This window comes from Schistosoma mansoni, chromosome 2 (genome assembly GCF_000237925.1).
Source record: "Schistosoma mansoni strain Puerto Rico chromosome 2, complete genome".
Lineage (NCBI taxonomy): Eukaryota > Metazoa > Platyhelminthes > Trematoda > Strigeidida > Schistosomatidae > Schistosoma > Schistosoma mansoni.
The window spans coordinates 17,086,349-17,111,703 of record NC_031496.1 but is presented as its reverse complement, the minus strand read 5'-3'; the positions used below and the strand labels follow the sequence as shown (position 1 = coordinate 17,111,703).

The 25,355-nt window shown below is 35.7% G+C and overlaps 1 protein-coding gene across 1 annotated transcript in view; it reads right to left on the bottom strand.

Moving 5' to 3' along the window:
• The window catches only part of Smp_210350 (putative chromatin regulatory protein sir2), a gene marked incomplete at both ends in the record, with an annotated part of 32,069 nt that overhangs the window by 2,291 nt on the left and 4,423 nt on the right, over positions 1-25,355 (bottom strand). Inside the window, 8 exons of the mRNA XM_018795906.1 lie at positions 1,758-1,857; positions 2,888-3,196; positions 5,094-5,196; positions 7,567-7,817; positions 11,465-11,552; positions 12,805-12,874; positions 17,884-18,177; positions 24,387-24,683. Coding sequence (XP_018650172.1) covers positions 1,758-1,857; positions 2,888-3,196; positions 5,094-5,196; positions 7,567-7,817; positions 11,465-11,552; positions 12,805-12,874; positions 17,884-18,177; positions 24,387-24,683 — 1,512 coding nt within the window. The remainder of the gene's footprint in view (positions 1-1,757; positions 1,858-2,887; positions 3,197-5,093; positions 5,197-7,566; positions 7,818-11,464; positions 11,553-12,804; positions 12,875-17,883; positions 18,178-24,386; positions 24,684-25,355) is intronic.

Here is a 25,355-nt window from a genome sequence, read left to right as displayed (position 1 = left end):
GACTGATCAATTGCAGTCCTAAATAACAATAAGGAGATAAGAGTAAACAACACCAAGTGGGTATAACTTCACCCGTTTCACAAGCAGGCGGCTAACAGGACTCAGTAGCTAAGTGGATAACGCGATGGTGTTTGAAGCGAACGGTACTGGGTTCGAGTCCCAGAGTGAACATCAACTCTGAGATACAAGTACATCCAGCTGACGGGTCCCAAATAGGACGAAACGCGCGTCCTGGATTCCACTGATAGCCACTATCCATCTTTGTTTATAAATTAAAGTGAATTGCCTATAAATATTACATTAAAACATAATTGAACCCATAAAATGAGTTCTGATATCTGAATTTAAGATGTTTGGTAGGGCAATAGTAGCAATGATGAGTCTAACAACCATGAAATCATTTGCTAAAAATAATAAACAGAATTTCATAACTAGTCCACACAATCAGCATAATCGGACTTGATATATCGATCACGGTAAAAATATTCTTTTATGAGAAACGATATAATTGAAAAAGAAATCAAGGGTAGATGATTAATATAATGATTGATTTGCAGTTTTTAGCATCCCAAATCTAATACGTTCGTGCACTCTGCTAATGATTTCATTACTCCGACCTCAATATCTCAAACGAAACTACTTATATTCACTTCTTTTTCCTGGTCCACATACTAGAGTGGAAATACCAGGCTTTGTAGATGAAACTTCTTTCATGTTGACCCAGTGTACTCAATTGAAAATACAAGTTTCTCGACTATATATCAGTAAAAAAATGATTAAAATATCTTAAACTGAGTATTTATCCAAGTAACATGAATCATCGAATAGTGTTACCACTGAATAATAATTTACTGTAACCGAATTTCAATCTAATCGATGTTCGTTTACTTCTCATAAGTCTTAATTTGAGATTGCACATCTCCAATAAAAATCCCAATGGCTACAATATTGTGGTCTGCAGTAATTGAACTTAAATCCCGCCAACACTTGATAAATATATTATTCTTATCATTGAATACCCGACCATGGCTCCCACCTTGAAGTAATGGTTGAGCTCACCTATCGCGATGACCCAACCGAGTTATCTTGGCTGGAACACTTGTTCATTTAAGTCCTATCATATCAGGTGAGTTAATTTAAGGCAGTAAGACTAAAAGCATTAAACTCGTGATCCGAGTGCAAATTCATACTGCCTACTGTACAGTGGTGTGACGGCAGCAAAGTGTTCCCCTCAAAAAACCAGTAGCTGCAGCAACGTTCCCTTCTTACAACGGAAGAATAGAGTTAGAAATGGTCAATCTTAAAAACAACAGACCTCACATTGCCCATGGGTTTCGGTCCCAGGAGTTAAGGGTTTGAAAGCACAGAGTTTATACATGTAAAACAACCCACATAAAGACCATATGTGATTGGCTTCAAGCAGCTGTCTCTTTGGGCACTCCAATTAAGCTTCTAGGCTGTTAATATTTAGTTCTTCTCATGATGATTTCTACCACATTATTTCAAACCGTTTACTATTCATTACGTTAACTTTATCTCGTCGTACCAACACAGTATAGAAACTTGGGCTAACGTACACTTATATCAAGCTCTAACATAGATTATAACCGAACGACTATCAATCAATACTTAATACTGAATTGGAATATCACTGCATATCCTATTTTCAGTAGAAAGGCAACAATAAACACAACGTAGGTAACAAGTTATCGACATAAATATCATTCGAGAAAGTATAAAAAGGGGGAAAGACATACATTATAGTGATTACTTGTAATACGATTCTTTAAATGTTTATTTTTTTGTTGATTCGATGGATTGACTAAACTTGTTTCTGAACCCTCCGGAGAGTGCAGCCTTCAAGAAAAAACATTGTAAAACAAAACTGAGGCATGAAAACTAAAAGTTAATCTTTATCATTTTCAAACTATCGGTGAAACATAAATTCTTTATACAAACAATCGACGTTAAAGCTTGAGAATACTTCAATACAATCTACATAACTATTATTTAGTATGTTACGTCGCTTATCTTGTTATAGATTACGATATATATGAAATTGTATACATTTCGATATCTAATAAATAAAAAAGCAGTGTTATCTCGCCTCATGGAATTTTCTCATACCTAGAATGTTCTTCTTTGTGGTGTTCTTTTTATCTCTTAATAACAAGTGGTATAATACACGTATACTGGCTTTTATAAGATAGTCAACTATTATTTAGGTCTTTATGAATCAAGAAAAAAGAGATTAACGGGATGATAAATACGTAACTTTTCGAACTGATAGCTTATACTCTCTTGAGGAGTTGATCCTAAACAACTGCAATACTACACAATATGCTTTTTGTTTATAAAAACCTCAGTAAATATTGTAAGTATTTAGGAAATTATGTAAGTTATGATAAGAATACGGAAATAGTTGATGTACATAAAAATGATTAGAATAGCAAGCATTTGAATACTCTTAACTGTTTATTGAACTAATTATAAATTGTTTGTAGAAGCTTTTTAATTGATTCCTTACATGTTAAGTACATATAAAATATTTTTACTGTTAACAAATAAAAGCACTAACATTAATCATTTATACACCTCGAACTCAGGTTTGTGACTTAAATTGATCTTCATTAGATGTAGAACTACATATATTCCCAGTAGGTATAACAACCTACAACTTTAACTACTTATGTTTAGATATAACAGGCACACAATGGATTGGAGGTTATAAATATGCCACGTTCTATAAAGTATAATGTCATGTAAACAGTTAACAACAAGAAATCTAAAGCAAAATATCAACAAATATGTTAAATAAGAAAATATACATATGAATATACATATGGATTACCAATGAAATCTATCAAACACATGATCAATAGCTAACCTTTTTTGTGATCTCATGTCGGTAAATCCTAAAAATACTGAGTCTTTTTCATCGCTGGTATCATCTAATGTACTACCAGACGCATAGGATGAACCCGAAGATTCATTTAAAAGTGTATTTCCTTTGTTATTTATTGATAATTCGAGGCTTTTAATAGGCGAATCATTAAAACGATTATTTGAATAAACAACAGGCAATTGGATTGTGTCTGAATCACCAGGTATCTTTGATGGAAAACTTTGTTTCCGACGACTTAACGACTTTGATAGAGTATTGTGTAAAGAATTTTCACAAGTAGATTTATTTTTACTAGAAGTAAGAAAATAATCAAACTCATAGAAATTAAAGCTTGACTAATAATTACAAATAAACTAGATAAAATGTACCAAACAAGATATTTCATAAATTAGGTACTAATTTTGTCAATATATTAAATTTGCTTTTTGGTGAAAAATAATTGATTCTTCGATATTCGGAGTATTTGGCATAGACAATCATTAGTGAAAAAGCTTATTGTGTCAAGACACATAAAAGTTGACAGACTTTTAAATCCATATTTCGGGGATCTCCGTACGTTTAATTCATAAAGGTTACTTAATAACAATTGGTTAGTGTGACTTGGCATAACTCTAACTGAAAGCATTCAATTTATCTATTAATTTCCGCCATACGATAATTATATCTGAAGTGTTCCAATTGTGTATTGTCAATGCCTTATTTTGGCGTATTTGCAACTTCTTAATAACAGTGCGTTGTGGTTCAGTTATTCAGAGGTCTAGTCATATAAATTTCCTCACAAAATCTATTGACTTTCACCTTCTGATCGGAGAAGAATTTTCGCGTGGCCAACCAGCGTTTCCTCAGCGAGCTATTCAGTTCAGACAGTAGGGTGGCTCATAGCACCCTCATCCATACCTAAGTTTGTACACCTTTAACTTTGTTAAGCACTTTAATTAGCTCATTCAATAGACGATGTCATTTCGATTAGTAACAAAATGCTTGTATCTCTACACAAATAGCCCGATGATTTTATGGTCCTATATGCTTGACCACGTGTTACAGCCCACACCTATATTCCTCTTATTAGCTTAAACGTTATTTGCTCAAAACACTCGGACTCATTTGCTCGCTTATGTATATATGTCTCTCCTTAATCCTATTCATTCTTTAGTTCGCATTTACATTTTTGTTCGGATTCGCCTAGGGTGTTTCTGGCTTTGTGATCTGAGCTGTACAAAAATAAACTATGGTCAACGCTTCCGAAATTTGTACACCTTTGAAAATAATCTAGTAAAGGTTATCATGACGAGTGATATACGAAGCAAAGGAATAAACTCGAAGAAATCTCACCACCAGCTTACTGCAAGGATGAATCAGTAATAACCGAACCCACGCTTGGCGGTTCATAAAGCGATACCTAGTAGCATAGAATATTGAGGATATTACAAGTAGCAAGTCAAATCTACAGTGTTTAAAATCATAAACAGTGAGTAGACAAGGTTATTTATACTCGTTTGTCCAGTTAGATATTGTATAAACTAAGCCCACTACACAGTAGAAAAATAAAATTAGCGAAAACTAAAAACAGCATTTCACTAGACATATAAATATGCTACAACGATTCTGCAATTACAATTAAAATAAATATCATTAAAGATCATTCATTACACAAAAGTAATTCTATGTATTTAAAAGATTTAAACTAACAGTGGTGCCTGACACATCATAGGTAATTGTTGAGTCGGCTTCCGGAGAACTCTAACAGAGCCTCCAGAGGCTCATAAAGAGCCCCAGCCAATCAGAATACGATGGAACATTCTAGAGTTCCAACGTGGCGTGATACTATTGGTCGGTATCATAATATGTCGTTAATGGATTGGCTAACATCTATAAATACCTATGATTTTCTGTAACAAGATTGAACCCTTTAGTAAAGTGCTTCCCACACACTTTGTGCCTTTTCTCTGGTCTTCAAGTCGGTGTATAGTTCTAGCTCGGGGGTTACGGAACTAGCTTAGGGAAGCGAATATAGCGTTCAAAATCGGCCAGATATAACAGTAATGTTATACTTTTACGAAAAATGCAATTCACATGAAAGAAAACGAACTATTACATAGTATTAAAATATTTTACTTTTCATTTACGTTATACATATATTAATAAGAGGTTATTCTTTTTTTTCAAAAATAGACCAATATCAACTTACCAAACTGTAACCGGTACGTTTGGAAACGATTCGTATGAAGATGGATTACAAGATCCATAGTTATTATTATTATTATCTTGGGTTGTAAAAGTCGAAGGAGTATCTAGACCGAATTTCACAGAAAAAAAAATTGAGTTTAACATAGTCACATTTCATATCTATAAAACACATTTTTATCCAATCACTTGTGTGGACATGAAACATCATATAGTATGTTTTGGACAACAAATAATTTTACAGGGAATTTTATGTAAAATAGCGAGAAACAGGTAACCTAAGATGGAAACTGGAGGAAAACCTAAACCCAATACACTTTGAACAAAAACGAAGGTACAAACATAGTTCTATACTACTAATAACAATAATAATAATATTAGTATTGTCAATAGTAATAATAATTACTATTAATATAGATAGTATACATCAAAAAATATACATCGATAATATTATTCCCATGAAATCTGAAGTCTTCTATAATCGTTACAAATTATTGTTATCCAAACAGATCAGTTATCATCCTGACGACCGATAAAAATAAAACACTCATAATTATGCAATTAAACAAACTAAGTGTGAAAAATAACTTATATTCAAGATAACTACTATCAGATTCATTTACTTATTTCTTTTCTTTATCAAACATATTGAGTTAGTATAACGAAATCTTATGGGTGCTGAATGAAGCAAACATTCTAAAACAACTTAAGTGGATACATCTAAAAGATAAAAGATCCAAATAACAAGAAATGAAAATACGATGCTGAAAATAAGTTAAATTCAGGAGTAAACTTTTCGGCAATATACAAACTTTATTGTTGACCATGAAAGACTGATTTGTATATCAAAGATTTCAAGTTATACTTATAGGTATGAGTCTGACAAAATGGAGAAAACATACATAACGGTCTATAAAAACAGTGTAGCATTAACTTGTACGTTAGAGTAGGATCTACGGAAACGAATCTATATTACTATTAGAAAGTCAACCGTTCACTTAGATATTCAATGAAAATCAATAAATGTGAGATAGGAATAACAAAATTATTTTAATACATGAATAAAGTAACTGAGATTACCTTCATCTATTTTCTTCACTGTTACAAAATTGTAGTTTCTGAAAGAACAAGCTACTAAATATATCAAACTTTAATATCGATTGAACTTAGAATTTAACATTATTTGAAAGGAACTTTTATCATAGCTCAAACAATTCAAAAGTATCTAAAACACATGAAATTCATCGCTGAAGGCATACCATTAGAAGTACTCGCGTCACTAGAGGAAGTCATAAATTAAGGTTGTAAATAACATATATTGAACTACAGTGGATGAATCGGGATAAATATGGCTCAGATAGAGCCTTTTGATGCCCTCAATTTCATTTCTATAAAAACCATTAGTTTATCAAGTGAAGAAAAAACATTCTAAGAATCATTATTTAAGTGATTGCTATACTTTAAATGATTTGTTATGAATGAAACTCTAACTCCTATAAGATCGTGAAAAAAAATGGAGTTTTTGTAGTGTTGGATGGTTCAACTTCCAACAAATTAACGTCAGAAAACTCAGGGAACAAAATGACCGAGATAAGCTATCTGAATCATTGACAACCACTACATTACCACAGAAGACAATAAAGTCATTCGCTCAGCCGACAATGTATTTAGCACACGTTTATGCCATAATACTTAGAAAAACATTTTAGATGTTCTCCTGGTATAAAAACATCGCCCTTAATTATGTCAAGTCCAATGCAAATTCAGAAATTGAAGAGATATAAAGAAAAACGAATGTAACAGACAAAAACCTGTGTTTATAATACAATTCCGATAAAAAAAACAGTATGATAAACCGTTTATTAATTTAGTGGAGCATTTAAATCAAAATGAATCTGCCAAAAATCAGTGGAACAAATTTGGACACATTAAGTTGGGGCACATAACTGAGACCTAATTTACTATGATCACTAATACAACAAAAATATAAGTATCATTGATAATAATAGAGTAACTATATTATGCTCTTGAATCAATCAACACAGAGATACTAACTTTAGGGTTTAAGCGGGAAATTTCAAAATTAATGCTAGGTGGTCTCTGTCTTGCGAATAGCCTGATGGAGCTCACCCATGTAAAGAGCTTAAATTACTTAGGATTAGTGAGAGATTTTTTGTGTAATCATGTAGTGAAAATGAAACTTACTACTGATAGCGATTCTATTCGGCACTATAGCTAATGATACTATTAGGTTGCCCGAATTGAAGTAGGTGGAGTGGGGTTTTAACGTGGGAATTGGTGGTTGAAAGTCGAACACCTAAACCTCTAAGCCACTACTAATAAGAAGCATGTGGATTTCAAGGTTGATCTTTGTGCTGCACGTAATTTTGACAAAATTACTCTGACAAAGAACTAATTTTATTAAATAGATATTAATACAATTGTTGAGTAGGGAAACAAGTAAACCGTGAACTTACTAGATACTATTGTTTCAAATGAGTTTGGAGAAGTAGAATCAGTAACTGGTAACGATGAATTGGAAACCGTAATCAAAAACGAGGATGATGATGATGACGAAGAATAATCAGATGTTGTTATAATTTGATTCGAAATATCAGATAAAGATGTCGGATGAACTTGAAGGCATGAAGGTTCCACCTTATCATGCTCAAGTGACGATAAATGCCGTGAATTTATATGTCGAGAAAGACGATCGCAATTTGAAGCCCTTGATAGATGAATAAGATACACAAATTATTTTGCTTTAGAAACACTGAAACAGACAAGGAACGATTATTTGTTGCAATTGAAACAACAGACATTCAATTACGATCACGCAATTAGGAAATTGATGACTTAGATATCCCAATATATGAATGGCATTGTCTAACCAGTCAACTATATTCACCAAGTTTAAAGAAAACAAACTGCACTTACAATTTTTACAGTGAAGAAATTCTTTTGATGAATGTTAAATATGATAAGCAAAGTAACCTTCAAGGGAAGATGCAAGCATGTTTACAAGTACAATCATATGTACTAAAAAGAAGTTATAAAAGTTAAGTGAACTATAAATAAATAATATATTTGCAATATTCCAATGAGTAGAATTAGATTTTCTGACGTCTCGTGACTCAGCGTAAGCCAAATCTTCAGAGAATAAGTAACCAAGTGAACTAATTTACAGAAAATTTTACTGACAGTAGTCAGACAGATAGTTAAACAGTAATTTTCTGCAGTTACGAAGTTTATGTTATCATAATATTTGAATTAATTCAAGAAATTAGTCTATTTTTGATTAATTTAATTAGATGAACAAAAACTAAAATGGTTCGATGCAAGGAAGAAGACAAAGATGATACATGATAATTTATTATGCAATGGAAAAAAACTCAAATAAATATATTTAAAGATATTAATTTTGTGTACGTTTTGTTTACATCAAATAACAGTCAGACTTTAAACAATTTAAATTGATTGGTACTTAGCACTAGTCAACAACTTAGTATATTATTATAATTTCCAATATCACCAGTCAGTCAGTCAGTTACAAAGTAGAACTTCGTACGTACGTACATCAGTTCGAGTTGCCATACCACATTAGCACAGAGATGCAGTTGTCGATTCAAATTCCATTGTGGTAAAAGTAGTAAAAGTATAAGCAGTAAACCGAAAGATTAGGGTTTGAAGATGTTATTCAAGGAGTGTAATACAGTGAAATAAATTTGGAAAGAGAAAAAGGATAGTAACATGAATTCAGAAGATTAGGATTTGGGAGAACACAAAGAGTGGATGCACCTGCGCTATTGCAAACTATTTTGAGCCATGTCATTCAAGGTCTCTAACCATCGATTGCTATCATCTCGCGAGTCCCAACCAGGTAGTCTACACCTACTAATATGACTCAGTTCAATTGTCAGTGACTTCATGGATTTTTGCCACGTTTCAGTGTAGCCGCCCCTGGCTTTCTTCCAACCTACTCCTACACCATAAAACATCGCACGTCGGGGCAGTCGGTAGTTGAGCATACGTAACACGTGTCCCAGCCATCTCAACTGATGAAGTTTCACTACTTCATCAATCGATTTGCCATCTTTACCTAGTACCAATATCATAAAATTAAACTATTACAGTTACAAAATAGGACTAATTTGCTGAATTATATCACTAATCGTCCTTCAATAAGCTTTTTCAAGTGTAGTAACAGATAAAATTATTTTTAAAAAAAACAATTTACCTAACATATAAATGATAATGCTTCAACGATACAATTTGAACATTAAATTATTGAAAACAACAAAATTTAAGATAAAAGGTATTTGGAAGTACAAGAAGAAATCATTGTACCATATTGATGATTGTGCATTGGATCTGAAAAAATTCTAACTAGGTCTGAACTGTGATTCATTTCCAATTTACAAATTTGCACATGACTCCTAAACATTAGATTAGATTGAATATATAAAACTAAAATGTATCAACTAGGAGACCATTAGTATAGTGTTAGTATATTTAGTTCATGATACCACTTATTAATGCAATACAGAGTTAAGCTAAATGCATTAGTTACGATCAGAAAGCATATAAGACTAGCAAATACATACAGTTGAAGAACTATCGATCTAAATTGTACCACTTAATCTCTACACAGAAAATTGGAAGCAACAAGAGAAAAGCGTAAACAGAATATGTAGACAATGGTAGTGATAATAAGACCTGAAGGGTAAACGCAAAAATAACACAAGAAATAAGCAAACGAGAGGGCTAACTAAACATGGAATGACAAAAAGTTCAAACAGAATAGATGCATGTACTCCAACAATACTTTGGTTAAACAACATTTCAGGCATTAAGAATGTGAACGATTAGCGGATATAACTTATTAAGTATTGAAGCTAATGGGAATTAATTTCTGACGAAGGTTCAAGATCAATAAAAAAATTGTAAATTTATTTAAGAAACAAGACAAACTCCCATATAAACACATAGATGCCATACAATTGAATTGATATAACTACTATTCCAAACAACCTATTTGCAGATAACGCAATCAGAAGACGAAGTTTATTGCTCATAACCACGTGATATCTATAGGCGTAATAACTTATGGAATATGATCACATACTGACTAGTTTAGATATTTTCATGAAAAAAAAGGTTCAAACCAGACAAATTAAGCAGAGATAGATAATGGTTAGCAGTGAAATACAGCACGCGAATTCTATCCTAAATGGGACTCAGTTGAATGTGCCTGCATCCTATAATCCCGGAGTGAATATCAACTATGGAATTCAAAAACACCCAGCCGACAAGTCTCACATAGGACGAAACGCGCGTCCTGGATTCCATTGCTAGCTACCATTCACTTATGCTTAAAATTTCTGTGACCGAACGGCAATATATCGAGGCATTCCGTACAGGATGCACATCAGCCAAAAGAGATTGGTCAGTTGCAGTCCTAAACATCAATGGGAAGACCAAAAAACAACCAATATGCATGGATAAGGGAAAAATAGATGAGAAACAATATGAATCATAGTACTCATATTGTTTTCCTTGACTATCTTTTTTCACATATTCTAATTTCTCTAGTTTAACTTTTATTCCTCGCATTAAAAACAACCTCAACAAGTCAATATGCGACCGGATTGTTCCAAATGTTATTACGCTAAAATATATCATGTACCATTCATAGATTTCAGCTTTTCATTGTATGATCTAAATTTATCAGTTTTAAACTTATTCCTAAAACACAGTCTGATAATTAAAACAAAACCCAGAGCTGAACGAGATTTTTAAGTGGGGAAAATATAAAAAAAAACCACTCGATATTTGAAAGAAATTATGGCATAAAGTAAAGTTTAAAATCTTAATCGATAAAAAGCTCTTTTATAAAACAAAACAATTTAGCGTAGCCATGTGGTTTATGCTACATATGTCGACAGACATAAGTAATATATAACACCAATCAGAAGTGGAATGCCCGGCAGCAAAAGGTTGGGAAGGCCTAATCGAAGAGAACGGGAACGGAGAGTAGTTGCTACGGCAATGAAGGAACGACGAAGTCAGAGATATTTGATGGAGGGTTTGAAATGAAGTACTGGACGTATGGTTTTTATATTTTACCAAAGAACTCTGTAATTTTATATTAAAATACATCGGTTGACCCAACCTGTGTTCTCGTTCATTACAGCTAAGTTATGAGCTATTTTTTAAACTTGTTGAATGAAGTGATATTATCTAGTTGACCTAACGGAAGCAGACAAGTAAGGTTTCGAATCTATGACGGAAACATAAAATAAACGAGAATTTTCGTTTTCGAAAAAAAAAGGTTGAATAATTTTCTAACTGACAGAATAAACCAAATTTACTCACGTGAAAGTACAGTAATCACAATGGAATAAATTTTTAGGTGGAGATGATTCATGTTGCTGGGTTAACTTATTTGGAGCATTTTTTAGATCTGAAGGAAACGTAAATATATTTCATAATTTATATAAAATTGAAGGAAAAACAATAGACAAAACATTTTTCCGAAAAATTTCATGTAAATTGTATAAACTAACAAAGAAAGGTTATCTTAGAAAAAAAAGTGCATAGGTAAACTATGACTTCCCAGTTATGAATAATAACTAATCTAACTCAAGGTCAACAGAACAAGTTATTAGTCAATGGTGGAACAATTTTAACAGCTCAGTTGTCTTTGAAGTAGATAGTGATAACGTTGTTCAGAAGGACAATCAAAACTTCATAATCAAACTAACCGGCTCAGAGAACATAACACCTCCAACCCTGGATTAATTTGGTGAAAAAGATAATAGCGAGTAGTGGAATTCAGGACACGTGTTTTGTCCTGATTGAAACAAACTAAATTCGGGAAAATGAATGAATTAAGTTTTAAAACCACTCATAATATACTTTTTATTTGACGTTACATCCTGAGTGTGTTTTGAAATGGCTCCGTTTCTTTCGAAAAAGAAACTGAGTTCGAGTTATTAAGAAAATTGGGAACGATGAAAAGAACATGATACGCTTATATTACACTATATATAGTGTTGGGGAAGTTTTAAAATATCCCTCCTCAAAATCCCTACAGGCCCAGAAACTCCAGAAAATGTTTCGTCCAATCAGCGCTGAATAAAAACTTCACAGACATCCACAAAACGCAAAATCACATATCGCTGCTTTGATTGAATAATGACCTATACTGCTACTGTATTTGGTACGGTTTAAGGAATTTTAAGAGCCCAAGGTTGTATGTAACTATAAATACTCTCGTTTTTCTTGACACAAAATAACCTTGGAGTAAGGCCCTTACTCTCAATTCGCGCTTTCTTTCTCCATAGTGTTCTAGTTGACGTGTAGAAGTGATTGTGGTTACTACAAACGGTTAAGAGGACAATTTAGTCATGTCGATAGTAATACTTATGGCATATGAACCATGACATAGGAGCAATGTCTAAATGTGCCTTACCTGTTCAAAATGCTTACTCTGTTTTCCTTGATAAGGTGACTACTTGAATGTTGATTTTGCATTTCCTTCTCATTAACAGTTATTTCAATTAATTTTATTGGGTATACTATTACACATGATTGGTATGATTTTCTATAAAAGAAATTATCAAATAAATGTACGCAAAATAACCCACTTACGACACCTTAACATCTACATATACTTCGCATAATCAGAAGTCATTTAACAAATCTCAACTTACTAGCTATGTCCAGACAAGATTCTTCTAAATGATTGGTTTCGTTGACAAAAGAAGCTAGTGTACTAACGGGCTAAAACAAAACCAAAGAAAATAGCTAGGTAGTAAAATCACTATAATGGTTGGCAAAATCCAATCTAATCTCAGTTCAACAACTTTTGAAATTTAAATCATTCATTTACTAAGTCAGTAACATCCTCAGAAACGGATGATATTCACGGGGTTAAAGAATTTTAAAATAATCTAAAAGCGCTTTTAATAACGTAACGAATTGCTATTGGACAAGGGAATGATTGTATATAAATCTTATTTACAAAAGATTCATCAAATTGAAATGTGTGGCAGAATTTGAACCTGTGACCTAGCTTACATTCACGATAAAAAAAATTTTGTAATCCAACTATAAATAGGATTTTTCCTCGAAGCTAGTGATTCTACAAAAACTGTGTAGTAGACATGCTCTTTATTAAGATTGGTTCCCATTAGTATCCTAGCTGCTCCACAAATGGTGTAGTTCAGTAAATACCTAACGGGCGCAGACTGTACCTGCAATGACACTTCGACAGCCACTAGGCGGAAAACGGATATAAGCCCTCTAGGGGCTTCTGGAAATGGGACTTTGTTAGTACAGCTAACAAACAGGATTGTATCAATAAAATACTCCCAGGTAAAGATTTATCTGGTTAACAGATAAACCACTGAAAAGCCAGACGAACTCAGTGCAGTCGTTAGTAGTATGTCTATCAAATAGTCGAATAAAGACTAGGAGAATAGACAATCGAGGTTAACACTACTTGATGTAGCCACAATAGATAATAACATAAAGTAAGCCCAGTCCTCGTCACAAGTGTTCCGATAAAATGCTTCTCTGTATCTCTATTTTTAATAAAAAACGAACCCAAGAGGTCTCGATGGATGCAATCTGATGAGACCGTTGATATTTATGATGTTAGTTGGACATTCATAATCAACGTGGACCCGGGCACAAAGCCACATTAGCCATACTGAATTAGCACAACCAGGTAAAACTAATAAGATTAATGGTGAAGTCAAAACAACGTAGTAGCAACGGTCCAAAAAGATATAATGAAAAGGTATTATGAATGAAGGAGTACTGGGGCTTATGATTTAGGGCAAGTCAGTCAGTCAGCTACAACGTAGGACCAGGCACATATATGCATCGGTCCAAGTTGCCATACCTCGTTAGCACAACAAGATGAACACAGAATTCATAGAAGTAAATAATTTAGTGGTGGTAGTATATAAAGAAAGGTTGTATATAAGGATATAGTATAGGAAGGAAAAAAAGTTATGAAGCAATTTTAATCTCAAGGTTTAAAGGAAGATAAAGAGTGTATACACCTACGCCATTGTGATCGATTCTGAGCCATGTCACCCAGAGTCTCCAACCACTTATTACGATAGTCACGCGGACCCCAACCAGGTAGTCTGCATCTGCCAGCATGGCTAAGACTAGAAGTTAGTGACTTCAAGCACTGATGCCATGTTTTGGTTTGGCCGCCCCTAACTCTCTTCCAACCATCCACTACACTAGTCAGCATTGCGCGTCGTGGTAATCGGTGTTCAGGCATACGTAACACGTGGCCAAAGCATCTCAGTCGATGAAGATTCATGACCTCACCAACTGATTTACCATCACCCTTTAGGGCAAGACACATGTTGGATACATATGACTGGAACTAGACAGCTTTGAGTATGTTTGAATACCGAACACCCGCCGATATCTGCCACCTTGACGTGATAGTTTTAGTTAGATATTAAAGTTTCATTAGATGAAACAGTTGGTTGTAGAAATAAAATCGTGTAGTTGGCTGAATAAAAAATGACAACATTAGGGTCTTATAGCATCCAGCATTAATAACATTACAGTCCTTTGTAGTCGACCAAGTAATAAGATATTTAAAAGTAGAATAAGCAAAAAACTTACAACTTGTGAAACATCCCGCGATATTCTGGGTGGTAGGGAAGGATGATAAGGTATTGATCCACAGTAACTTACATCTACAGTTGATAAATGAAAAGAACATACATGTGAAACAAAACAACTAACATAATCACATGTATGGTAAGTCTGAAACGCTCTATCCACCCACTTCAGTCTTGAGAACTAGTCTTCACAAAAAATATTTGGCTACGAACGGTTAGGGGGTTCAAACTTGAACTAAGAATACCTTCATTAGCCACCTAAACAAGATATCAAATACACTGTTACAAAATAGTATTTAAACGCCTGCACCTTTGTGCAACTTAACTAATTATTTCGACTGCTTGACGAGACTTCATCATACCAAATTTGATGCATGAAAAATAATCAAAGTATACAGTTCTACTTGAGGATTACGGTTACAAAGTCAATTACGTTGTAGTGAACGAGTATACAAGTGGGGACAATCGAATGCATTCGAATGCAAAATTATAGAATTTCTTAGTAAAATCTGAGAACCATATAGTAAATACTTCATTCGCAAGATTTCAATTAATTGTCTCAGACTTGACTGTTCCTTCTGCAAATATCAGTCAATCGTCTCAGACTTCATTGTTCTTTCGATTCTGCACCAACCATCCTTTGTTCTCGTTCTCTTTTCTTTGATCTTCTTAACCTTTTGCCTCTAGGCATTTCACTTTCGATTGATGATACATACTATTTATATCTGTCGACATCAGTAGCACACGCAACAACGTACCTCATTATGTAGTGATTTCTTGACTGATAAATGCGAAGATCTAAGAAAGAACTACTAGGCGACCCATAGTATATCATTTTTGTAGGAAACCTCATAAACTATGTGCTTTTCATTGCATTTATTCAAATAACAAAACGTTAACAAGTAATGTTAAAACTACTACGAACAACTTCATGTAGTATTGCACTGACATAGTTATCATTTTAGATACAGAAGACGGGTTATAATCCATAGTGCATGAAAGCAAGACATTATTGGAAAGAACGCTAAAAACATTCAAATGATGGTAAACTTTTCAATTTTTTGTGGGTCAAACATTTAATTTTATTAAATGGTTAGTTTCCATACATCATAAATCTGCGCATATTACAATTACCATACATAGTCGATGACAGTTTATCACATTCAATTGATACTGAGTATCTCCATTTAAAAATGGTTAGTTCATAAACACAGCATATTCATTTTGCACTTTTGGTCAACTCTAGTGGTGACGAAAGTAGTGGACATATCTATTTAGGAAATGATACTCCAAAATACATCTATGTCTAGGTTGGATACAATCTGACAGTTTGTATCTGAAGAGAAATTTCCTATTGTGCTACCTACTTTGAACCTATCGTTTCGTCCCAGTTGCGTCCCATTTCCATACTGACCGTAAGGACATTAGACAAATTAAATAATAAAATAGAATAGAATGGTCAAAATAAACAATTATTGCTAACCTGGAGCCGAAACAATAGACTGAATTTTTTGACTCATTAATGATGAATGAATGCACACACTCGACAGTTTTGCCACATTCTTCGAACTGACAAAACAGAACGTCTGGTAAAAAAACGATACAGAACAGTGTAAAACAGTGATGTATGGTTATACCATTATAACACACAGTAGAATTATTTCAAGTCACTATTTTGTTAGCGGATGAAGTGACTATTGGAAGATAGAAAGTAAAACAAATAAACAGCAACAACCCTTTCGAAATCCTACACTACTAAAAGCTATGAAAAACGTAGTGTATCATATTTACTATTGACAAATACAAAGATTTAGGTAGAATAACACGGATTAATTTCAATTCGTTAGGTTCTCGTCAGTTGCTTACAGCCTGTAATATTTAGAAGTCATAATCATCACATAGTATAACAAGGACATACAATACGATACTATGCTGATGTGTGTTCAAAACAACTTCCAACTAAGTACAGTTGTGTAATAATTTCCAATCAATTTTGTAATTGGGATTTTAATATTACAGGCTCTAAACAGCTGACGAGGATCTAAGGAAGTAAAATGAATTGATCTTATACCGCTTAAACCTTTATTTTTGCTCCATTTAAGGTGATAAAGAAACTATATTGACAAATAGCCTGTGATTGCATAAAAATAATTGATACGAGACTCTTCACCATAGAAAAAAGACAGTCGGAACACCTGCCTAGATAAGAATTTATTCATACTTAAAGTGATCACAAAACACTGATTTCACTAACTGAACACCAAAATATATCAAAATAACCTACAGCCAAATCCACAAACTTGATTCGTGTAGGCTTAGTTTACTACAGAGATTGACATATACGAAGGATTTAAATCAAATGAGTTTATCTGACCTATACTGATATCAGGTCTGGTACACCAAATATCTTGACTGAATACTATCATGTATGCTGACAAATATAAACATTGAAGCATTAACTTTATAACTACACATATCAACTCAGAATCAAACGACTACAGTAAATTTTGAATCGGCTACATCTTGTTTGAGGACGATAATAATGTATCTGTTACAATGTACTTGATGTATTATATTTCAAAGTAATAAACGCAGCGATATATCTGCTTTTGTTTGGTGATTAATAAGTGCAAATAACTCAGTTCTACAAAACAGACTCCCTAAATGAATAACACAGATATTACGAGTATGATAGAGGAAGAAAGTGAAATAGGTTTTAATTTTAATGAAGCAGAGGTTTTATTTACAGTGTAGATGATGTTATAGATAACTGCAACGTCGAACAAAATTATTGTCAATAAAAGAAGATAAACTAAACAACAGAACTTTCAAGAAGTAAAAGTGTTTGAAATCCATAAGGCAATGATATGACTTCCTACAAATAAAACAAGTGAAAACACTATATCTCAGTAAAGCAAACAGGCTCGGCAACCTGACATTTATTGGTGTACGAAGAATTTAAAAATGAATACCTGGTATGTTAAAGTAAAACTATGTCCAAAAATCAATGGAAATAAATGCTGTACCAAAACAACTTGATTACAATGTTTATTGAACTACATCAGTGATCATGTAATCGAAGCAAAATAGGTGACAATCGAGTAGAAGATAGTAAGGAATAAAACAATAGCTTACTCGATTTGATACAGCTGTTTTTACATTTTCTGGAATGAAACGCGTTGGAGAACGAAATGCAGACGAAGTGATGCGGTTCGGTAAGGCAGGGGAAATAGTTACAGAAGCATTATTTGCCGCAAGACAGATCGATGAGGGGTTTTTAACAACTGTTTGGTCATTAATTATACTAGTTGGAATGCGACAATCTTGTTGATCAGACATTGCTTTGGGAACGAAACCATCATTTTGTAATATCAGTGAATCACCATTATTTTTGTTGATAATACGGTTAGAGAGTGAGATACTTGGCGGCTATATTAAAAGCAACAAAAACATAAATTAAGTTTATCAATTTAAACTACTGAAGACTTTTGATGCAGTAATTTGAAAATGATCCCTACTAACAAGGATCGAATGAGTGTAGCCGAGAAACCAAAAATACTTCCACACTTAAAATATAGTACACATCCTAAGACTAGATGAGTTAAAACTAAGATTATCAAGACTCACTCATACCACATTATCTTGGACCCAGTGGGTAGGAATTCAGTTATCAGAATCTATACATTTTGAACACACCACACCTGTTTTGATATAAATTAACATGAACAACTTAAATATAATATTAAGTCTATCGTTATACATATCCATTAAAACCTGTGACTATCTAAAGAAGCTACGTGAATTTCGCTAAGACATATTATTAAGTAATGAAGTAACATAAATGGATTTTTAAGGGAGAATCAGAATCTGGAAAGCAAAATGAACATATTGAGGATTCGCGGAGATTGTGGTAATTTTAATAGTTGAATTCATAAGTCGATCTAAGCTAGACCACCAGTGAAAACCTGAGAGCACTGGACGGCCGTTTCGTCTCAGTATGGGACTCCTCAGAAGTGAGCATCCACAATTCCTTACGCGGAACTCGAACCCAGGACCTTCGGTATAGCGCACGAGCGCTTAACCTCTAGACAAAACAGCCGTCCAGTGCTTTAAGGTTTTTAATGGTGGTCTAGTTTAGATCGACTCATAAATTCAACTGTTAAAATGAACATACTTGATATAATTATCCACAGAAGGAAATTATGTCCTTACATACATACAGTAATAATATAATATTACGTTACATCTAGTTCAGTCGCTGACCGGAGAGGTTGACTGATTTCTAAGAGGCCATTGCTAAACACATCAGGCTAATAGAAAAATTAGCCTCAAAGAAGTAAACTCTGCCAACGTTCGTAAATCTATTTTGATGCAGACAAATGCGGTGCCACACTAGTTTACAAGACAGCTCCAAACATGTTTGGCAGATTTCAAGATAAATATAGTCGTCAAACAACGAGACAACTACATTTGGAAAACGTGAAGGTAAAACCCACTCGGAAATTATACTTAAGTTTCGGATGAGAACAATTGCTACATAAAGCTGTCACCTAGGTGAAATAGATTATGATTCATTCGTTTAAATCAGTAGATCGAAACAAGTGAAAATTTGTACACGTTTATTAATTTGAAGATTTCAGAAATTATGCTGATCAGATGTACTGCTCGATAGTTCCTGCTATGCTTTTACGCTACGTATAAAGGTGGAGTAATACCTTACGATGAAATGATTTCATTTTTGTGTATTATAAATTATGCTCCATTCAGTTGGTGATGAAAAGGGTTCATTTTAGATGGATAGAAACCACTAAATTCTGCTATGTCATATTCTAATCTTTAGTCAAAATCTTGAAATTTGTGGTTGACTAATCATTTTCTGTATCCGATTTGAAATAAAGCTAGATAGGTAAAAATGCTAACGAGTGAAATTGTGATCAAACAACCATATTTTGTAATGGTATAAAAAGACAAAATCTGCAATAATAAACAAAAGTCAGAAAAGGGGACTAATAATGAGTGGTGGAATGTCCGAAGTTTAAAGGTGAAGAATTTGATGAATCCATGTCATTTTCATAGATTTTTAATTATATCACTTAAATTTTCAATTGTCATACCGCGTTCAGACGATGTAAAACTCGAGTTACTTCGTTTTTATGGGTTTTAAGCAGCTAGAAATAAGAATACATATATGACTGGTACTTACTAGCAAGGTTCTTTGAGCTTGTAATGAAGTAAATTTAACTATTAAACCCAATAAACAATAGCAAATAACCCATGCTCCCAGATTTCTCAAGAATAGATGTCATCAATGAATAATTGAATCTCAGGAATAAATAGAAATAGGTTATCCAGCTCTGAGAACTAATTTTCCTGGAATATTTGCAATCACCATTAAGATAAATGAAAAACCAATTACGCTAGCCTTCTAAAAGATGAATTCCTTTGAACTGCTGTATTTTAGTTCTAATTAACACTACATGAACAATATGGATAACCTCTATTGATCTGAGTTACTTAAAGAGACATAGAATTCCTGATGGAGTCTTCTACACAACAGGTATGTGGTTGAAAACTCATGGCGAGTTGGGTCAGAACCAATCAATGACAAAAGTAATTATTTCGGAGATTTTCATGGGAACCAGGATATACTTTTATCTTATAGCCACGCTTCCAGACAGTTCTAAAGTACCCCCAAATGCCCTGGTACGGCCGAGAGTGGGGAGAGTCCACTCTCCCTCTCGAAATGCTCTCACATGGCCACGCGAATATATAGCTTCTGCCAGGGAAGTCCTACTCACTGCCTTCTCGTGGCGGGGGTGTTGTTTACGAAAGTGAGAGGACGAAAAGCGAATGTCCGGCGCTTTAACCGGGTTGGTGGACACGGAGGGTCCACCTAGGGGAGTTGGAAAACCCTGATTCGAAACCAATGGTGCACATTGGCTCCAGTATCCTGATGGAACGAATGGCGAATGAACCTATTGTTGGTCAACGGCTACCATAGGACTACATCTCCTTACGATGCTCCACTGCCTTGTGGATCAGACCTTTAGGTGAAAGGCTCGGGGTGTGGCCCCCTAAGAAAACCACCTGCTTCGGTTTGGGCACCCGGGCAGTATCACAGCCCACACACAAATGAAATGATGAATTCTATTGACGATACTATTCTCGCTCATACCAGAAGCAAGACAATTTACACTATTATTATTACCATTATTATTATTATTATTATTATTTACTACGTCGCTTTTTCACTCCCTTTATTCCCAAACTGTGTATCCTTCTTTTCCAACTTATGCAGTAGCTGGCCCATGGTGGAAACTCTGTCCTATCTAAACGATCTCCAGTCACTGTCTGGTTGAAAGTGAATGCTTCCACCGATTACGAATACTGAAGCAGTCTTTCTGAAACCACGTACGCCGTTCAAGCTGGCTTCCTTCAACGTTCGCACACTGATGCAGATCGGACAACAGATGGGGCTGGCTATGTCTTTAGAAAGTCTTAATGTTGATGTTTGCTGTCTATCCGAGACCCGTATTCAAGACTCTAGTGAAGTACTACAAATTCGCTCTCCATCTGTCGCTTCGAAAAGCTTGTTTCACGTGCGCTTATCCGGGAACTCTGTGGCATCTTCGTCCGGTCTTGCAGGCGTTGGTGTTGCACTAAGCGCTAGGGCTGAGGCAGCACTAATCGATTGGATCCCCATCAACAGTCGGTTATGTGCTGTTAGATTAGAAAGTTCCATCAAAGTGAGAAGAAACCGGCGTGAGAAACGGTGTCTTTTCGTCATCTCCGCCTATGCCCCGACAGATTGCAGCCCGGATGCAATCAACGATGAGTTTTACCATCAGTTAACAGTTCTTCTCCAGAAAGCGCATTCGACAGATATTGTACTATTAGCCGGAGACTTGAATGCTCAGGTCGGGCGTCTAGGCACAGAAGAGAGTCGTTTAGGTGGCCGATGGGGACTTGTTGGTCGCAGGACAGATAACGGGGACCGTTTGCTGCAACTGTGCACAGACCACAACCTGTTTCTGGCTAGCACTAACTTCCGGCACAGTCATCGCCGGTGTGCCACCTGGCGTCCTCCCTCTGCATCTCAAGCCTGGACTCAGATTGATCACATCGTGATCAGCTACCGCTGGCGTGGTTGTGTACAAGACTGCCGCTCCTTTTGGAGTACCTATCTGGAGTCTGATCATGCCCTGGTCTGCGCCAATCTCTCCTTACTTTTCAGTGGCCGAAGGATTGACCACCACCAACGGATCGATGTTAGTAAACTGGTTGCAACTTCTGTTGCAAGTAAGTATCGAGCGGAGCTAGCCTCTAGGCTAGCTACCATCCCACCGAAAAGTATAGATGAGCATTGGTTGCATCTTCACGACGCCATGAAAATGGCGAGTAAAGCCGCTTGCGGCTTCGCGAAACGTCCCGCTTACAAGCACTGGGTTTCTTCTGGCTCCTTACAACTGATGGAAGCCCGTCGGTCTACTCCGGGTGACCGTGAGTTTGACCACAAACGAAGGCTGTTACGTAATGAAATCGGGCAAAGCTTGCGTAAGGACCGAGAAGCCTGGTGGTCGGAGCGTGCTAATGAGATGGAAGCAGCAGCTGCATTTGGTAACTGCCGGAAGCTCTTCCAACTCATCCGAGCCACTGGCAGCAAGAAGTCTGGTGTGAGTGAAACAATCTACGAGGATGACGGGATGCCAATCACTAACATCTCTCGACGTCTTGGACGATGGGCGGAATTTTTCGAAGGGCAGTTCAACTGGCCTGCTGCTCCGGCAACATCAACCAGTTTTTCCTGCCACCCCCATGGCCGGTGACGACTGATCCACCAAACGAGGCGGAAGTCCGCAAGGAACTCCAACTCTTGAAGCGCTACAAATCACTGGGCCCAGATGACTTACCTCCGGCTCTTTTTAGAGATGGTGGTGACTTTCTGGCTAAGGAACTGACGGTGTTGTTTGCAAAGGTTTGGGAGCAAGAAAGTGTTCCAACATCATGGAATGAGTCAATAGTCGTCCCTATCTTTAAAAAGGGTTCACGTTGTTCCTGTAACAACTATCGGGGGATAAGTCTACTTCCGATTGCGTCCAAACTATTGGCTTCTGTCATTCTTCGTAGGTTGTTTAAAACCCGAGAACGATTGACTCGCGAGGAGCAGGCTGGTTTTCGTTCTGGTCGAGGATGCATTGATCACATCTTCACCTTCCGCCAAATGTTAGAACACCGTCATACTTATCGCAGGCCAACAATCGTAGTGTTTCTTGATATCAGGGCTGCCTTCGATTCGTTGGACAGGACTGTTCTCTGGGATTGTCTATTGAAGAAGGGTGTGCCTGAGAAGTTCATTAACATCTTAAAGGCCCTGTATACGAACACCTCAGGCAGAGTGAGGGCATACAACCACCTTTCTCCCTTGTTCCATTCGAGCAGTGGGGTTAGGCAAGGTTGCCCGATCTCACCATTCCTCTTCAACTTTGCCATCGATGGCATCCTGGAAACAGCTCTGATGGATGTAAGTAATGGCGGTGTGGATATGTTGCCTGGAGAACGACTTCTCGACCTTGAGTATGCGGATGATATTGTCTTACTATGCGATAATGCCCAAGGCATGCAATCCGCACTTAATCAGTTGGCAATCAGTGTCCACAGGTACGGCATGTGCTTTGCACCCTCCAAGTGTAAAGTACTCCTACAAGACTGGCAGGATTCTCATCCTGACTCACCCTGGATGGTGAGCAGATTGAAGTAGTTGAGAAGTTCGTGTATCTAGGTAGCTATATAAGTGCTGGTGGCGGCGTGAGTGATGAGATTGATGCACGTATAAGGAAAGCCAGAGCGGCTTATGCCAATCTGAGCCATCTTTGGCGCCTTCGTGATGTTAGTCTGCCTGTAAAAGGTAGGATCTACAACGCGTCGGTGAGAGCAATTTGGCTCTATGCTTGTGAAACCTGGCCTCTCCGAGTTGAGGATGTTAGACGTCTCTCTGTGTTCGATCATCGTTGTCTCCGAAGGATTGCTGACATACAGTGGCAACACCATGTTAGTAATGCAGAGGTTCGGCATCGTGTGTTCGGGCGCAGAGACGATAATTCAATTGGTGTCACCATCTTGAAACACCGACTTCGGTGGCTTGGACATGTTTTACGAATGTCGTCCCAGAGACTTCCACGTCGTGCATTATTTGCCGACTCTGGGACTGGTTGGAAAAAGCGGAGAGGAGGTCAGTGTATGACATGGTGTCGTGGCATGAAAGAAAGCTGCAAAGGGCTAGCTTCTGTTGGTCCTTCACGACTCCCTGGATGGGGTCCGAGAGATGGTGCAACACAGTGGCTAGAGACGTTATCGGATATGGCTCAGAATAGAAGCCAGTGGCGATCCTGCTGCAACCTTCTTTTACTTTCTACATAAAGAGTGGTTCTAACTTTCTTAACTGAAAGAGTCTTCTGGTTGTACATTTTAGTCCGCCTTATCTTTTCATCCCTTCTCTTCCTACTTTCATTATTTTGTGTGGCGCATATGTATCTGGTGCCCTTTTGTACCAATATATATGTGTTTAAATAAATAAATAAATAATCTAAAGTACAATGCAATATATATTAAAAGTCATAGTAACAGAATCAACACCTCACCCATAATCCGGTAGTTGTCGATTTGGATGGATTTATTGGTAAAAATCCGGGATTAGAAATATTCAGAACCAATGGTTTATTGTTTATACTGGATAAACGAGATCTATTCTTAATGTTCGGGGATGGAGTCAGTTTAGGTAGTGAAGCAGATGAATGAAATAACTCGTTATTTTGAAAATGGCCAAGTACTCGACTTTCAAATACAATCCCTGATAAATGTTTAACAGATTCTGTTAGGGGATTAGATGTTTCGAATACAGTATGTTTATCAATCGTCATTCCAAATGTATTGGGCTCCTTGAAAGGGATTACACAAGTTGAAATAAAAATAAGCAAGAATTGACAATTTTTTAATACTCACGCAGAAGTAGAGATAAACAGTGATCACACATTCATTAAAGACATACACACACCGTTCTATTGCCATTATTTTATACCTTCAGCATAGTAATTCTGGAAATTAAACGCCAATACCCAAAAAAACGCGGTGATTGCCGCTAACTGATCCCATCTAATATACATCAATCAGATGGAATATGAGTGATCGCATATCAAAACTGTATCCGAAAATGATGTGGATTTAGACTAACAATAATATTTGGTCTGATGTAATAACAGTTAATATTACAAAAAACAGGGCGATCTCCTTAAACACGGTACATTTTTTATATGCCAGATATGTATTAAAGTAACGTAATCTAACAATACCAGTAATATCACTTAGTTAAACGGTTATGTTGATCCGTTTTATTAACAATCACTTCAAGTATGTAAGTTCTGCACCAGGAGATAAATATTTCTGATCTCAGTAGAGTCATTGCTAGAACATTATTTCGATTCCTTTATTGTTTATCTTAAATTCATCTCGCTGTGCTAATGTGGCAGGGTAACTTGATTCAATATAAATATATGCCAGGCTCTATGCTGATCTTAACTGAATGACTGACTAAAAATCCGTATTGGATTTAT